This window comes from Perissodus microlepis, chromosome 4, assembly GCF_051167445.1.
Source record: "Perissodus microlepis isolate ML-2025 ecotype Zambia chromosome 4, ASM5116744v1, whole genome shotgun sequence".
NCBI classification, from domain to species: Eukaryota; Metazoa; Chordata; class Actinopteri; order Cichliformes; family Cichlidae; genus Perissodus; species Perissodus microlepis.
Window position 1 is genome coordinate 22243290 of NC_140464.1, and position 18112 is coordinate 22261401.

An 18112-nucleotide genomic window follows, 5' to 3' on the forward strand; every position below is an offset into this window, starting at 1 on the left:
GTCCACAGCGATGGTACGACAGTGCAGCCTCAGGCCAACGGAACCCACAAGAACCAGATGGGTCAGGCTGAGGGTAGGTCTGGAGACACACACACACACACACACACACACACACACACACACACACACACACACACTCTCTCTTCTTCCTCCTGCCCTTCTCTCCTTTTTTTTTCTTTCTCCTCTCTCTTATTCTCCCTCTTCATCACTCTCTGACCGTGCCTTGGCAGGGGTCCCCCCCTCTGGTCTCCACGGTAACCATTCAGTATGCCCCACTCGCCTCTCCTATCCAAAACCACCTTCCACAGCAGGAAACTGTGGTTGCTGTGGAGACCAGCAGGCCTTTCACCTGGGACTAGGTCATTAAGAACTTTACACGCAGGCACCAAAACATTATCTTTCTGTCAAAAATGTGAAAATATTCAAATAAAAAGGTTACATCCTGAATTATGATACATTGTTGTCTTGTACAAAGACAGTAAAAATTGCCCCAATGTCAATTTTGGCACATCAGAGCAGCTCCAGTGTCTTGAGACAGTGTAGCAGGGCGCAGATGTTTAAATGTTTTGATCACATGCAAATATTTCTAATGAGGAGAAAACAGTAAAATCCAGCTCAACACATAATAATGAGCAAGTTACTGGAGGAGGGAGTGGTGGTGGTTTGTTTCCGGCTGTTAAGATGTGGCTTGTGGTTACAGGTCTACAGAATACAGTAAAGTGCTTTATAAATATCAATCTGTTCGCCATATTTAAATCATTTGTTTTCTGGGGGGACCAATCAGTCTGTCACTCTCTATCAGACGTAGATGAATCTCTGGATTTGTCCCTTGCAGGGCAAACAGAAGAGCCTCCCAGCTGCTTGTCCTCGCCAATCCTGGACACCCCACTGGACTCCCCCCTTAGCTGTGCTGACCTCACCCTCGACTCGACAGCAGAACTCACCGTGGAAGACGTCAGGGATTTCCTAACGTAGGCACACACACACACACACACTTATTAAATGTATTATCGGCAAAGACGATAAATAATTTGCGTGTCTGTGCTACAGAAGTGTGGACGAGGCAGAAAATAACCTGAAGAATATCAAAGAAGAGGAAGGACGATCGACTGGCATCCTCATCAACTGAACAGGTGAGAAACATTGGTTTATTAACCTGATAGTCCTTGAAGCCCATCCACCTCTACGGTGAGGGTATCAGAGCGAGTGGACACACACACACACACCTGTTTCTAATGGAGCGCATCCAGACTGTGCAAACTTCAAAGAGCTGCTCTGTCTGAGCGCTGCATTCCAATAACGAGGCGTCCACACTGTTTCCACCCAAACTATGTGTCTCTGAAAGCCAGTCGAGCTGAAAACCTTTGCACCGAGGCGCACTGAAGCTTCAAGCTGTAGCTCAGTATTTTTGGTTACTGTCATTATAAAGTACACGGAACGGGCTCATGAACTTTTTTTTCTTCTTTTTTCCCTCACTGTTCTGGTTATTATTTCAAACATTTGCAACTTTTACTTCACATCAATCAGATTTTCTGCAGCTGTGACCAACACGAGTGTCCTCAGCGGGTTTCCTTAAGACACTGGGGTTTCACAAATAAGAGCTTGTTTACTTGATTTAGATTATAAGGTTATTATTTATGACAGGATAGTATTTATTTTAAGTCTCTGCTTCCCTCTTGTGGTGCTCAAACAAATATCTTTGCACAGATTTGACAAAGGAAACTCAATATCTGTCGTCACCCCTCCCAAAATAAATAAATATGACTTCAGGTTTTTTTTGTTTGGTTTTTTTTTTGTGCAAAGCAAGATTGTCAGTCGTACTAACAGTGTGACTGAAAACTGCTGTAAATGTTGCCATAACACGGCGTTACTCTGCATGTAATTGCCAACTTGACCCCATTCAGTTGCAGTCTGTTTCAGATATTACAGCAAATAACTGATAAATCATTGAAAATCACGTGTTGCGGTGTACACAGACAGAAACATTAGACAAGTAAACATTTGAAAATCTTCTTTTGTGGTTGTGAGACGGCTGCTGTTCAGTATTTATTTTTTTATTCATTTTTTTTCCTTGTGTGACTAAGTCATTAGCTTGTTCTGAATTAGGAGTTAGCTTCATGGAGCTCAATGTGTTGTGTGTTTGGTTTGTTAGTTGAGCCGATTTATTGTGAATTTGCTTGTAATTATGTATTTGTTTATTTCAGTATTACAGGGAGGGGCTCAGGTGGTCGTGATGGATTGGATTTCAGTGCTGGACCACAAACATCTCCCATCAGCCCACAGTGGAGCCCCCTGCCAGCACTCTGCACTCTCTCGTTTACCTGGCACAAGCTGGGATGAAAGTCTTACTCCAGACACAGAATCCAACGTTAAAAACACTTGTTGTGGTTCCTCCTGCTGGAAGAACAAATTCTCTATTGTCTTCTTCTGGAACCCCTTTGGAAACATGACGTTTCCTCCGATGTGGAGACACAAAGTGGGCACAGTGTGGCGTGGGGTCGGCCTTGGAGCTGATGGTTCTGATTTCAAGAGCTCAAACTGAAACGTCCGTCTTTGAGGTCTTTGTGTTCATCTGTTATCGGCCCTTCAGCTCAGCATTCGAGGAAAGAGCCGTCACAGTCTACAACGGAGACTCGATGGTCACTTTTTTCCCTCCACCTGCAGCCTGTGGCGCGCCTGGCTCGGCCTGAGGTTTTGCAGTTGCCAAATTCCCTTCTTGATCTCTTCGGCACACGAGCGGATGCGATGGACCGCTCTTCCTGACGCGTCCTGTGAATAACCTGTTTAAAAAGAACCGAGATTGTCCAGCAGAGCCTGAAGGAGAGCACTGTAGTGTTGAAGACAGACTAGCAAATGAAGTATTTTGAGTACGAGTCTTAAAGTTGTAGCATTTCTCTATAGGTGCCAACAAAGGCAGCTGACTTTTTCACCTGTGGAGGTCGAGGCAGCGCTGAAATCGGCAGCAGGCTCTGAGAAGCTCTCTCCACTCTGTGGGTACTGAGGAGGAAGCTGAGTGTGGGACAGTGGAGGTGTTTTTGTATTGCAAACTTTTCTATGGCTTTTGGAGAAAGTGAAGATATTTTCATTGATGAATGGAGTGAGGAAATATTAAAAATTCATACTGTGACTACAAAGGGAACCAGCTGGGGCAGAGGGCAGATTTTGGTGATTTATTTTTTAACTTTTGAAATATCTTTATTGCTAAAGAGCCGGGCAGTGATGTCACAGGGGTAATAAACACAGAATTACCATCCTCGTGTTCAGTGACTGTGGCAGAACATCTGCTTTCCCTCCCATGTTAACACCTCTTATAAAGGACCCCTGTGGCATCACTGTCCCCGACTACAGTGGGAGTCAGTGGGGCCACGTGATGTGAGGTTACTGTGCAGTGTCAGCCTGTTTGAAATTTAAAATATATTTTGTCAATAATTCAAACATGTGGATGAAGGTGGAAAGTGGGTCTCTCTCCTGAACCCTCCTCCTTCATCGCAGCATGCAGAAACCTTCGGACGGGACTCAGGGAAGTGTTGCAAGCTAAGCAAAGTTAGCGTGGAAGTGGAGTGGGACTACTTTTTTGGAGGGGGGGGGGGGTCTCTGAGTTGGTGCATTCTGCGTAGTGTTGGTTACACACAGAGCTTTGATTGCTAGTATTTTTACCCCCCTTGTGTTTTTTTTTTTTTTTTAAAAGACGTTTTACTGTATATAGAAACAAATGTATACAGCATCTATATCTGGGTTCACACAAGAAAAGAGGGAAGTATTTGAAACTGTCATAACCTTAAAACCACTCAGTGTTCCCTCACTTTAACACACGTCACCACTAACTAATTTAGCTCAGCAGGTAGGAGTCATGTTAATGCCTTTTTAAAATGTTAGCTTTTTTTCCCGTCTCGGCGTACTGGTTGATGCACATAATTAACCCTTTCATGCTACAGCTGGCACGATTTACCTTCTTAATCCCACATTTAAGATGAATCTGTTTCTATTTTTGTCAGTTTCGTGTGTAGGAATTTATTAATCGGGTCATTTAGCAGTTTGGCTGATGAAGAATTGAATGTTAATAAAATTATTTACACTCAAACTCGAGTTTGGTTTGTGCTTACAAATCACCTCTGCTTTATTAGAGCGCTTAAGAGGTTTGACACCTTGCTTGAAGATCTGATGCTTTAAAAAAAGAAAAAAAGACCAGGTGGACAAAAAGATGTGATGTGAAATTTTATTTTTATATAAAATACATAAATAAAGCATCTGCAGGTGGCATCAGGAGCATGTGCACATTTTCAGATACACATGCATGTGTGCAGGACTCAAACACACCGACAGGCATACACCCCACATAATATTAACCAAAATGATGGAAGTTGCAGCCATCTGGGAACACAGACTGGATTCTGCCTGCACCAGTGCCAACATCCAACACAGGTCACATGATCACTAGAAGCACCGCAGCAGTTTAGTTTGACGGCGCCGGCTGCAATGATTTTAAAAAAGTGCTTTAACAACTCAAAGATTAGCAGAACCAGAAGTCACGATACAATGCTCGAGCTCTCCCATTTCAGAGTTCTGTCCCAATAAGGAATCTATTTGCAAAGCAAACGTGCGCCTAAAGTTTTAAACCTGTAGCATTTTAAATATCATGCATTTACTTTTTCAAATGTAGGTACACATTCTCTATTTTTTATTTTGGAAAGAAATATCTTCTTTCTTCAGATTCTCTCCAGAAAATAAACATTTGACAAGTTAAATGCAGCCTGTGATGAAGAATACAGTATTGTTCAGTTTCAGAAACTCCCGACCTTCACCAATTGCACAAACATCCGTCCTCAAACATTACAAAAAAAAAAAAAAAAACAAGACTTTGCTCTGACCTTGACAAGATTTCTTTGGCCAAATAAACGTGACTGTGTTACTTTACTTAAATTACTGTCCATCATGCTCTTAACAGGATCAGGAGGTGAGAGCAAAAGTATACTAATATGATGAGAGGAAAGGGGATGACCCCATTTCAGCAAAGGCGCACAGGGTAGACACTCACACTTCATGAAAAATATATAATATATAAAATGACATTCCTCAGAAAAACTATTATAGTGCTGTTTCGTGTTCAGTCCCTCAATGACGACGAGAATACACACTAGTCCCTGCCTTAAGCTGTGTGAAGGAGCGCCTCCTGTAGCAATGAGCGCCTAGCCCTCCCCCGCTGTCGACTGTCGACCATGCAGCACGAGCCACGTGAAAGCAGCAGAACAGATCGATATGTTAGATGGTGCAGCTCACTTAGGTTTTCATAAAGCCCATTTTTATCTCAAAACATAATTCTTTAATTCAGACTTGCTAAGAAAATAAAAAAGCTTGGGGGAAAAAAAGGGGAGGGGGTAATTTGCAGTCTATATCAGATACTTAGCAGCCAGCAGCTGCTTGACCAAAAAGGCTGCTGAGCATGGATGGAGGGGAAGGGTCTCGGGTAAAGCTGGGATGGATTTCTGTAGAGAACTCTCTGGCAGTGTGTGTGATTGGGATAGTGTTTGGCCTATGCAGGGGGAGTTTTGAAGGGTCCCCAGGCGTGGAAGCAGCGCGTGAAGCAGTGAGGCTCGTTGCCCTTCCTCACCAGCCGAAGCTTCCTCGGTTGTTCGGTTTCCTTGGAGCGCATGTGCTGGATGTAAACCTGAGAGGGAGGAGGAGTTACAAAGATGTGGATAACACAAAGCACGGACACAGAAAGTGTGCTCCCCCTACTCACCTGGCAGGCTTTGAGACTGAGTTTGATCTCCACCTGGCTAGTCTGGGTACCAACCCACATGTACACCTGAAGGAAAAATGATATCAAGTATGATGATAAAATCTAACAAAGTCCATCAACACACCAATCCTTAACCGTTTCTACCTCTTTGCCGTTATCCAGCAACATGATGTCATCATCAGCCAAGTCATCCTGGCAGAAGTCTGAGCACTTCTCTGACACAGAGAAATAACCTTTCTCGTTTGAACACCTGAAGCAGAAGAGTAGAGGGGAAAGGAGGAAAACGCCACAAAGATAGAACCAATGTGATGAGTGAAAGAGAAAAGCAGCTGTTTCATACTGTAATGTGTAAAAACACGAACAGTTACCCACCGGAAGAGACGAGCGTGTTTCATGTACTCTGCGTCTTCATCGTAAGGTTTCTGAGAACCAATGCCGACCCAGAAGAAGTTCTCTGGCTCCTCCCCTTCATTAATCACCTAGGAGACACATTAATGATGGTGCTGTGACTGCATTTCCACTGCTGAAGGCATACAATCTTCTTTAGAGAGTTTAAAAGAGAGGCCAATGCTTCCATTAGTCACAAGTGAGTCTCTCATTTCCTGTATGATCATTTTTACCCGCACACCTGCCGAGCCGCTGAGGGGGGGAAACTGTCAAAAGCTGCTACAAACAAGTTTTTGGAGCTAAATCTCAAAGTGACGATGCTGTGACGTTTCATCACTGCCGAGGAGACGTATGAAGCAGTCTCAGAAAAATTAAAGATTCATTATCTTGCTTTTTAGCGAGGATGAATTTTGTTTTATCGAATGACTCATAATGCCAGCAGCTGTCACGTCCCAGCTTTTGAAGAAGGCCCCTGTGAGTTGGCTGTTTGGTAGCCTACTTTTAGAACTTGCTGATTTGTCTGACTGCTATGACCCATTATACAAAACTGTTTCACACAAACTTTTTTTAAAAGTTTGTGGGCAAATCTGGTAAAGGCCTGACTTTTTGTTTTCCTCTTTCAAACACATGACACACAAATAGGTTTCCATAGCAACTGCTGGGTGTAGTTATTTGTGAGTCCTTAATAAGATAATGTTACAGTATATAGTATACAGATTTTGCCAACACGGGAAGTTATAGAGTGCCCTCTGGTGGACAAACTATGCAACATCAGCACCTGTAACATGGCTGAAGGGTGTTCCTCCTGCGTCTTTCTCACTTCTACAGATGCTGATACAGATAAATAACAAATATCAGCCAGGTTACGAAGAATTAAAGACTAAATTGAAATTAAATCATGTTATATAATGTAATGGAACATGTAATAAATCAAGAATTTATAAAAAGGTATCTGCTGTGTAAGCACTGAGCAGCTGTAGTAAAGGATGAAAGCACTTGAACTCAGAGGTTAAGTGTGCAGAGAGGTTTCTACTTGACTGTATTTGCTGTATGCAGAATAAATAAATAAACACTGGCGGGTACCAGTGGTCCCCCTCAGCCTCCCAGTAGACACACCTACATTGTCAATTTCAAACTCCTATTTTGCCTTTCTCTTGAGTTACCGCAGTCACAAACTTGGGTGCCTACACCGCCTGTCTGTCTGTCTGGAAGGGTGACGACAATACCCATGAAGATCCATGCTTGCACATGATCTCACCTGCTTGCTGTACGTGTCGTCGAACATGCTGTTCATGATGTCCTCGGCCAGCTTTCCTTCATCGGGATCGGCGGCTCTGCCCACCCAGGTGTAAACGATGCCCTGATTATCTGTGCTCTCAAACGGTACCTGCAGAAAGCACATTTTGGGATTGGATCCACATGAAATCATGCTTTGTCTTTATTAAGTTGCTTGAATGAGAGATGTTCTTTTTTTATATCCAAACCTTGAGTATGTAGCAGAACTCAGAGTTGAGATTGCTGGAATCTGTACCAATCTGGATGGTCCTAAGAGAGAGATGAAGGGTACGTGTTTAGCTTTTTTTTTTTTTTTTTTTTTTTAAAAAGATCTTTCTGGGGGAGTGAAAGCTGGCATGCATCAAAACATTCAAACTTTTCTGAGGACAAAAGAAGCAGGTTTTGCATGCCTGGTGCAAAGTGCGCTGCCATTGGTGCGTATGTGGTAGAGGGAGGGCTGGGCAGAGTCGGTGTTCTGTTTCCTCTTCCCTTTGTGGATGATGAACTTCCTCTTAAAGTGGGACAGGAACTTGAGGTTCTCCTGCTGCTGAGTCATACGCACCACCTAAACAACAAAACAGGACATGACTGTCATTGTGATGCTGATGGATGTAGTGTGATAAACATTTTTTTCTTATTTTAGAAAAACAAAATTCCAGAAACTAGATTAAACTCTTTGCTCGTACTTGCAGTTTTCCAGGGAAAAGACTCTCAAACTTCTTCTGCAGGGAGAAGGTGAAGGTGAGCCAGCCCATGTTGGAGGCCTGCCTGCCCTGCCAGAAATAAACTACACACTGGAAGTCCTCCTCAGGCTGTTTGTCCTCCTCCTCCCCATCTCCCCCTGCTCCCTGCTCACCCTCCTTCTTTTCCTTCTCTTCATCCTCGTACTCCACAGGCACCCAGTATCTAACAAAGCACAGAAAGTCACCAGTAAAATGAGGTTTTTCTTTATCTTTGAAATCAATTCCAGCATTACAGCCCCAGAAAGACTTGTCTACCTGCAGAGGAAGACATAACAATCTTGGGTGTAGAAGTGCCCAAACTCCTCCTCAGGGAGGCGAGCAAACTTCTTTCCCTCCAACACAAATCCTTCCATGCCATCCAGGTCCTCGTTCCACTCCTCCATCAGCTGTTCAGCCTACACAGGTAATACCGTAAATATGTGAGATGTAAATATGTTGTTTTACTGTGCTTTTCAAAGTCAACAACAATCAAAAGTAGAAATCAACTGCACTGCGTTGTTACCTCAGTGAGGGGCATGGGTGGCTGCCTGGGAAGGAAGAGAGCTGTGAGGTCAGCTTTCATCTGGTCTTTCTGCTCTGCATCCTTCTTCACCTGAAAGAAGAGCACAGTTTAACTTGTGCATAAAAAAACAAAATAACAGTCTGATGCTGGTCAGCATGTGTCACTGACCTTGCCCTGCAGATTATCTTTCTGTTGCACAGTCTCCGCTGCTCTGGTGTAGTCAACCTTCAGCACATCATCCCAATTCTTAAACTTGGACTTGAAAACCTGAGGAAGAGGATGAAGCAGAGGAGAGGTTAAGCAGGAAGAAAATAGTTTTAAAGAGTGTAGATTAAAAAGTAACAATGATATTTAAACAGTATTCAACTGCAGTGGCTTCAGTAGATGTTTACCTGGCACTCTGTGCCCTCCAGGTTGCGGGTGACACATGCGTGTTTGGGCCGGTGCAGCATGGAGCACAGCTCCTGACCAAGCTTTAAGGCGGCCGCTCGGACGAGACGGGGAGACTTCCTCCCGATCCAGATGAAGACGTCAGACCAGCAGTCCAGGATGTAAACGCACTTTGTGTCCAGCAGGGACTGCAACTGAGGAAAGGGGCAGACATAGAAGGAAAGGAGGGTGAATTTATGGAGTGCAACATGAAGGGAAGAAAGGTGAAACAGGACTTTACTGCTGCTCATTTGCAGCAGATGGACGTACCAGTCTGAGCTCTGGCAGGACGTCCAGTTTGACCTTGTGATCTTTGTGCTCGACTGAGAGCTTGTAGTTAATCTGAGGCAGCTCCAGGTAGCCAAGACCCAAGCCCACCTAGAAGAGAGATTAAAAAGTAAAAACCACTGATGAATCTTTGCTTTGAGTCTTTCTCATATCTGAGTAATGTCTAAGAGCTGTAAATTAAATATGGGCTGTCATGCAGATGATTTTTCAGGCTACAGAAGGGTTACGGTTACCTGACGTAAACAAACAACCCCCCCTCCAAAAAAACCAAACAAAAAAAAAAAACAAAAAAAAAAAAACACACATGCAGCTTCAGGTCTGCATCCCCTACAACACTGACCAACACGCTTTACACCTGTGCCACCTTAAAACTTAATGTGAAGTTCAACTAAAAGATATGCACAGCATGTAAACATCAATAAATATTTACTTTATATAGTTTAGGTCTTATTGGAGTGAAGTCATCTGGCACGTGTTTCTTGATCTCCTCTGGCTGCCCTCCCAGCGTCTCCCAGAATCCTGGAGGCTCCTGGTTGTGCATGAGGGTGATGATCTCTGCCTTCCCCTTACGTTCGTTCTTATTTATCTTTTCAGCAAATAACCTGGAGGATGACAACAAATCACAGGACATTTCACCAACTTTCTGGGCTGTAATAATCGGTACAGTGTCTCTAACACCGTCGGTTAGCGTCTCACCTGGCCTTCGTGGTGGCGCTGAGAGTAGCGTTGGCTCCTCTCCAGATAAAGATTTCCAGCCCTGAATCCAACAGGAAGACGAAGCTGCCGATAAGGAAAAACGCAGGATGTTATGGACACAATGCTTCGAGTTCCAATAGGAGTAATTAAAGCTTGAAGATTAAGGATATAAAGAGGATGATGATTGTGTGTCAACTGTGCTGAAATGTGTAGAGAGTGTAGCAACAAGAGTGTGTTCAAAGTCACCGTGGATCGAGGGACAAGGCCTTTACAGGAACAGACTCCAGTTTGATGTTTTTCTTGCCGTAGACTCTGTACAACCTGATAAACACATGAAAGCATTCGAGCCTGTTAACGTGCTCTGAGCCTGATCAGACGCAGTACTTTGAATTTACAGCTGACACACTCACAAAATTAGGCTCAACATAAAGATGTGAGCAGCTGTTTAAAGCTAACGTGTTTCTGCACATTGCAATGAGTCATTTTCTAAGTAAAAAGGTGCTCCAGCCTACCTTAGTGGATACTGTGTCTCTTCCACAGTGTAAAATCCACTGGCTGTTCCTCCCTCGATGTAGGAGATGTCATTGTTAAAAACCTGAACACAAGAGAAGGTCCTTTATGACAGCACAAAGCAAATAACTGCTCACACAGGTACGTGTAGTTGTTTTAATGTTTCTACATACGGCAGTAAACTCGTCGCTCTCGTCTCCCATCTCTTCCCTTATCGTCCTGCACTCTGCTCCCAGGAAATTTCTGAGGTTGACTGCATGGATGGCAGAGCCGGCCTTCTTGTCCAGAGTGGCTTCCTGACCAATCCAGTAGAAGATCTGCCAGTTTAATGCCCCATTGTCATCCAGATATGTCTGTAATTGAAAATTGTAAGATTAATGACTGGAATATTGTTTATACTGCACATTACCGTGACCAAACAGACGAGTTTATCCCGCTTTGTTTCGCTGATCAGACTCCTCTGAGGCAAACACACTTAAATGACACGTTACCTTGAGGATGATGTAACAGTCGGCCTCGTAGAACTTGCCGTGCAAAGCTTCGTCCACTTGTAGGGGAATGAAGTTCTCTATCTGCCACACTGTCACACCTGGAATCTGGAGAAGAACAACAACAGAAATATGTAAGGTTACATTTAGTTTAGACCTCTAAACTGTCGACTGACCACTTTTCTGTCCCATTTCTGGAGGGGAAATGGGACAGAAAAGGATTTTATTATGTGTAAACATTAAGGGAGGATGTGGCTCAACAGGGGGTTTGATCCCCAGTTCGCCCAGTCTGCATGTCCTTGGCAAGCAACCCAGCCTAAAACTGCCCCCAGCTGTGTCGGAGTGTGGAGAGAAAGCCTTCTGAGAGAATGTGAAGTGCAGCATACAGCACGCTGAGGAGCCAGCAGGACTCCATGTGATGCAGACTGTAAACAGTCATTTAAACACAAATAGGAAGTAGGAGTTGCTGATTGTTGGAGTTAGGTGGTTTTTTTAAGGCCATTTTGACTGGCTGTAGTTGAGCGCACACACACACACACACACACACACACACACACACACACACACATTACCTGCCCCACATCCTCCATATAGAACTCCGAGTAGTCCAGCTGAGGCTTCTCTAGGCTCTTGTCCCAGCGCCGGACTTTTAAATCACCATATTTCAAATCCCCGTTTTCCTGCAAAATTAAAGGACTTCTTTGTAAGGATTACGCAGCCATTTCTTCTACCAGTCGTTTATATTTCATCTAAACATAATCTAAAGACATTCACACGACAACAATTACTTAATAGAGCCGAATAATCTGACTTTAAGTTGGAGTAGGCTGATCTTACTCACTTATCAGATTACTGTAAACCTTAGGCCTTGATTATACTCTGCTGTGGACACAGACAAACAGTTGGAGACCCAACAGCTGAGCAGTCATTCCTACCATACGAAGTCCACCGCCTGGACCACATGTATAGTTGGTACAGTGTCATTAAATTCTTTGCAGATAAGTCCAAAAAACAGACATCCATACTGACCATTGAGCTCACTGTCTGATGATTACATTTAAATCACGTGGATCTGAGTGGACCTGTGGACGTGTGAAGCATAACCCCAGCTTTAGGTGTGTTTACACCACAGGGCTGCAGTAATCTGAGGGAAACACTGCGGGTTGTTATCTATATCACAAATCATGATGTCATCACGTTACCTAACAACCACCTATCAATAGGTTTAAAATACCCTTCTGTTGTATTTACTTATCCTGTATAACACTGTATAACCTTCCAACAATAAAATCTAAGTCATAACCACCTAACGTTATTCTGATGCAATCATGTTGCTTAGTAACAACCTACCAAAGGGCTAAAACAACTCATTTATAATATTTATGCACCTGCAAAACATTTATTGCTAACCTAAATAGCACATTTTACACATATTTAACAAATGAAATTAATTTATATCCACAATACTTGCATGTTACATAATATATTAAGACGCCATCATGTTGCCTAGCAACCACCTAACAACTGATGATTATTGACTAAACTCACAGGCCAAATAATCCTGAAGTATTACTAGTAAATTTAATTCCAACAGCTTCCAATAACATGAATAATAACTGTCATGCAGAACTTAAATCCCTATTTCTTCTTTGTGAAGTGCCAGGATCTGTTTGATGTCCTTAACTTGTCTTTTGCCTTACCTCCAAATTCTTCTTCTCATGTGCGACATCACTCATGCCCTTCAGCACTTGCTTTGCCTGATCATCCTGAGAACAGTCCTTCCTCCTCCTCAGTCGCATCCTCCTTGCCATGGGATCCCGGGGGCTGGCTCCTGGACAAATGTGTACAAAGATGCAGATCTGAGCCTCCAGGAAATAATCAAGATGTATGCAAAGAAGGAAACAACAAAACATACTGTTGTTACCAATACATTCATTCATATTTAGAAGCTGTCTTACCTCCTCCTGCGGCTGCAACGGTAGCAGGGGAGGCTCCGGCCAGACGGAGCTGGTTCTGTAGGGAGAAGTCAATGTTGTACCACTCTGCTGCGCGGTCGACTGGTTTAGGAGGCATCACGAGGTTGGGGTTCTCACGCACATCAAGCACCTACAGAGAGAGACGGGAGTGTGTTTGTGAGTGCGTTTCAGGTAGAGATTATTTTCCTAAATTACAGCAGGGGGAAAAAAAATAAGGCATATTTAATGAACCATTTGTTTGTTACAAGGTCAATCATGATTCTAATTTGTTTAAGCAAAAATATCATTACATAGTTCCATCTCATTACATTCACTGTCTCTTCAGTCATGACTCAAGCTTGCTGGGGTTTTTTTTCGCCAATAAAAGGATCACAACCACTGTTATGCTCCATTTAGCCAAATATTACAAACATTGTGTGTAAAGGTACTTTAATTCTAATATAATCTGATTACTTTACTAGAGTACTGTACCTCTAAGTCTGTCAAGAAGTGGATAGCCTCAGGTAATGTAACCAGACGGTTTTTATTCAGCACCAGCTTCTTCAGCTTGCCACACCTGGACAACACAAAAACACAAGAAGCTTTAATATTTCTTGGTGTAAACTGGAATGAGCAATGTAAACTAAATTATTTTAAGTGTCAGCTGATTGCCCAAAAACTGTGTGTTTGTTTATGGGTTAAACTGACCTGCAGAGTCCCTCAGGGATGAGTTCCAGGTTGTTGTTAGCAGCCATGAATTCAGTGAGGTTGGACAGTTTGCCCACTCCGGGTGGAACCCCATCAAAGTCCAGTTTGTTGGAGTTGAGGTACAGCTTCTTCAGTTTGGACAGCTTACAGATGGCAGACTGGTTGGAGAAAACAAAACCAAACTTTATATTATGGGAAATTCCACATGAAATACATTTCTTTTTCCTGTGTCTCCGCTTCCCCTCTGCAGGATACTAAAGCAACAAATTTGTTTCCGCTTGTGCTTCTAATGTTAGTTAGCAGAATAGAATAGAAAAATGGCAGCTGCCTGCTCATGGTCCTTACAGGCAGTGAGGTGAGCTGGTTGCGGCTTAGGTTAAGTGTCTCCAGCTGGGTCCACTGGTCGATGCAGAGCGAGAGCTCAGAAATCTGATTACTGCTCAGGTTCAGCCTCTTCAGACTGCTCAGCGAATACAGGCACTCTGGTACTCGAGTCAGGTCATTACATGAAAGGTCAACATCTTGGAGGGAGAAAAGAATAGAATATGAAACAGAGAACACATGTTTGCAAAACGCCGATAGGTGTGTGTGTTTATGGTGTTACCTGCTAATTGTGTTAGTCCCTCCAGGCTGGTGGGCATGTTGCTCTGTGTTCTCTGGGTGTTCCTCAGGTGCAGAGTCTGTAATGCCACCATTGCTGGGAGCTGACTGCTCAGACAATAAAAGAAGAAGCACTAAAATCAGTAAGGAGGTTTAAAAGATAAAATCATCCTTTCTGGATGTTTGTTTAAAGGTATAAGGTGACTGGTAAACTGAACAGAGGTTGGCAAAAAATGATGCAATATTAAATCTTTTTTTTTACCGCAACTGGGCATGCATCAGCGGGTTGTTGTTTAGAATCAGAGTCTGCAGGTGCACCAGGCGTCTCATCTGGGGTGGCAAGCTGTCCAGCTTGTTGTCACTCAGGTCCAGATACAGCAGGTCTGTCAGATTGATGAACAACTGGTTGGGGATGGAGTCGATGCTGTTGTGGCTCAGATTGAGCACCAGCATGTTCTTGCTGTTCTCCAGGTCCCTGGGGATCTCTGTCAGCTGATTGTAGCTCAGGTCCTGGTGGAGGAGAAAGTGAATAAATAAAGCAAAAGTAGTGGACTGGAAGAAAATGATTCATGCTCAAAATGTTAGTGTTAAATTTAAGGGTGTGTTGAAAGTGTGAGATAGTTAAGAGACGTTTGTGTACCAGCACAGAGAGGTCATCGAGCTGAAAGATGTCATCTGGGACTCCAGAATTTTTCAGATTGTTGGCTCTGGCTACCACCGCCTGCAGACAAAATTTAGAATACTAGATTACACACTGGTGTACAAAGAAAGAAGCAATCATGTGGCAGGAGCTCTGTTTTTTAATGTATGGGTGGAACATCATTTCCATTTTATTTATTTATTTTTTTTTTAAAAGGCATGCGGTTTTTATGTTTTGTTAGTTACCCGTAGATTCGGTAAGCTGGACAGTTCCCCATGTAAAGTGGTCAGGTTGTTGTGACTCACTGAAAGGTGCTCCTAAAAAAGGGAAAATACACACAGACACATGTCACTGCTATACTTTGGTCTTCACAAGTCATGAGAATACAGGGTATGTGTGTGTGTTTCACAAGTAAATCAATCTGCTGATTGCACCCTTGTAGTTACCTGCTGCTATCAGATTAAACACTTCTATGTTTTGACTTCAAACACAGTTTAAACTTGTTCATGTGACCACAAATACAAAGTGAATCCAGCAAGGACAAAATGAAAATATATTTGAGCTTTGATCTATGTCTCATCTCCTGTATAAATAATTTTCTTGCACAAATATCTACCTCACTTGATAAAATAAACAGTTCCTTGATCATTTTATCTTTGGAAAACTGCACAGTACAGATGTAAAACAAAAAGACTGTGGCCATTACAACGAGGTCTACTCACAAAAAATTCTTATCTAATTGAATTTTAGATGCACATACACACACATAATGACATAAATGACTTCATGTATGAAGATGCTCCTAACTAGTCAGGATGTCTCACCAGCTTCTGCAGAGAGGCCAGCTCCTCTGGGAGGTAACACAGTCCTGTCCTGTTCAGTTTCAGCCATCGCAGGCTGCTCATACACTTAACGTGCTCTGGGAAGTATCCACCCTGAGTGAGATGACACAAAAATACATGACTTTTGACAGCAACAATGCAACAACTTACTTTGTTATAGTGCAGGGGGGCTGAATTTGTCAGGATTTACAAAGCACTGAAACACCTGAAACAAAATCCCAGATATGCTACTAGAGAAAGATTATATTTTTAAACAACTTCCCCCAAAAGATACTCTAACACAGCGGTCCCCAACCTTTTTTGCGCCACGGACCGGTTTATGTCCGACAATATTTTCACGGACCGGCCTTTAAGGTGTCGCGGATAAATACAACAAAATAAAACTAGTACCGGTACCGAAAAAAAGAAGATTTATTCATAACACACCGAGTTAACGATAAAAACGATAACAAAATAACGCTGAAAACCGATAAAAACCCTGAAAACTAAACATTTCACACCTGAGCCTCAACTCTCGCGGCCCGGTACCAAACGACTCACGGACCGGTACCAGTCCGAGGCCCGGGGGTTGGGGACCGCTGCTCTAACAATTTCATTGCCAATTATAGGAACGAACTGCACTTTAATGTTCAGGTTGCATAAAGAGTGACAGCAGTACATTTGCATACAAATGGGCAGACAGCATTAATCTTGATTTTTTTTTTTAAACAGATGGAAAGTGCACACATCAAGGAAGAGAAATGCTAGGGCTACATATGCTAAAGCATTTGGAATATAAGGAAATGATCTCTTCATGTACTGGCAGATTTCAATCAAAAGCCACCGATCGACTAACAGATAACTCGGTTGTTTAAGCAGCATATTTCCAATACTTTGACGGGGATACGTAAATAGTTGTGTCAGGACAAATACATGCCAGGTGATCGCAGCTGTCAATCGGGCTGCTTTTTCCACTCTCCCAAAATAAGCTCACAAAAGGGTGTCACAACCTAAAATCAACAGCAAGCTCTATTAGTTAGCTGACGCTGTTTGTCAACTTCACTTTCTGACAAGTTACAACACGGAGCTTGAGCTTCTGTAACAGACATTTAGTTAGCCATAAGTGTGGCTAGATTACTTAGCTAACATGACGGTGAAAATAAGACCTGGCTCATCAACAACTTCACAAAAATAATATTAACGCTAGCTGACGAGCTAAAAGTATATATACCATTCGCAAACCAACACGTCAAATAAGAACTGTGTTAACCACCAAACTGGGCGGTGGTGGCTAAGAGCAGACTGTGTCACTCTGACAACTGGCTAACGCCCAATGCTAGTAACGTTAAGCTAAGCTAGTTTATAGCTAGCCCTGCCGTTTGTTGCTCTGAGAATGACTGAAGTCGCTCCAGCTCCGCTAACGTCGTATTTACTAAACATCGGAGGGTGTGAAAATCAGTGAATGCTGTTTAAAAATCCTTACTTTAAAGTCGTTTCCACTGAGGTCTACCCCCCGTATAAAGGGAAGAACTCCGGTGGCAGCCATTTCTAACTATTTGATGTCTGCTGCTCTATTTTGGTCAAAAGAGGGTTGTGGCTGAAAAGACTACCGTTTCTTTTTCTTATTCTTTTTCCGTGTCGCAAACCAATGCGATGAGTGGCATGTCGCCACCTAACGTACACCCACTGAGTAACAGCTGTCCCAAGCCTGGATGAGTGGAGTACCAGGAAGGGCATCAAGGGAAAAATCTTCGCCAAATCTAATACGTGGATCATCAAATGATTAAATCCCCAAAATTGTGAAATTGCTGCAAAAACAGTCAAAAAAAAAAGGTCAAACACAACCTCAATAAATACATAAGAAGGTCAACAATTAAAAAGTAAAAATCTAAAAACAAAAACAATATATATGTATATATATATATATATATATATATATATATATATATATATATATATATATATATATATATATATATATATATAATACTTGGTGTATTCAATTAAAACCAAGCATGGCAAATATCAGTCAACATAGAAATGGCTCACTGTAACCCACAAAAGTACATTTTTTCTTTACAGTCTTTAGTGCAGAGTGAAAATAAAACATTTGCTCACATCTAATTTCTTTTTTCGACCCTTCATCCCAGTTCCTGCTGTTGGTTGCCCTTGTTTAATATCTGTGCCCCACTTCTTCTGCCAGGAATCCCACACCGCCTCTCTTCTTAACCAGGTCGAATTTTCTAGAGAGAACCTTCATAATTTCAACCTTCCTCCAAATTGCAGCACTTTTTTTTGTATAATTTCACCTGCTTTCTCGAAAAAAAAGG

General features: G+C 42.6%; 2 protein-coding genes across 3 annotated transcripts in view; one reads left to right on the forward strand and one right to left on the reverse strand.

Moving 5' to 3' along the window:
• Window positions 1-3679, forward strand: part of llgl1 (LLGL scribble cell polarity complex component 1) — a 33956-nt gene extending 30277 nt beyond the window's left edge. The window contains exons 21-24 of one of the 2 annotated variants that reach the window (XM_084926480.1): window positions 9-73; window positions 836-971; window positions 1054-1133; window positions 2205-3679. In XM_084926480.1, coding sequence (XP_084782606.1) covers window positions 9-73; window positions 836-971; window positions 1054-1129 — 277 coding nt within the window. In that variant the 3' untranslated portion in view covers window positions 1130-1133; window positions 2205-3679. Of the gene's footprint in view, window positions 1-8; window positions 74-835; window positions 972-1050; window positions 1134-2204 lie in introns of both variants that reach the window. The other variant, XM_084926479.1, reaches the window with a different exon arrangement.
• Window positions 3680-4202: 523 nt separating this feature from the next.
• Window positions 4203-17396, reverse strand: flii (FLII actin remodeling protein). The gene is made up of 31 exons (XM_084926478.1): window positions 17266-17396; window positions 15786-15896; window positions 15207-15278; window positions 14962-15042; window positions 14584-14831; window positions 14326-14429; window positions 14067-14242; window positions 13722-13879; window positions 13506-13590; window positions 13017-13164; window positions 12759-12889; window positions 11631-11738; window positions 11062-11166; window positions 10744-10923; window positions 10573-10655; window positions 10307-10381; window positions 10061-10144; window positions 9795-9966; window positions 9347-9454; window positions 9040-9231; window positions 8816-8914; window positions 8648-8737; window positions 8401-8540; window positions 8089-8308; window positions 7813-7967; window positions 7612-7672; window positions 7386-7514; window positions 6113-6219; window positions 5885-5990; window positions 5741-5806; window positions 4203-5665 (listed from the first exon to the last, which is right to left on the reverse strand). The coding sequence occupies exons 1-31, from the start codon at window positions 17326-17328 to the stop codon at window positions 5531-5533; spliced, it is 3792 nt and encodes a 1263-aa protein (XP_084782604.1). The 5' UTR covers window positions 17329-17396; the 3' UTR covers window positions 4203-5530.
• Between the last annotated feature and the right edge of the window lie 716 nt (window positions 17397-18112).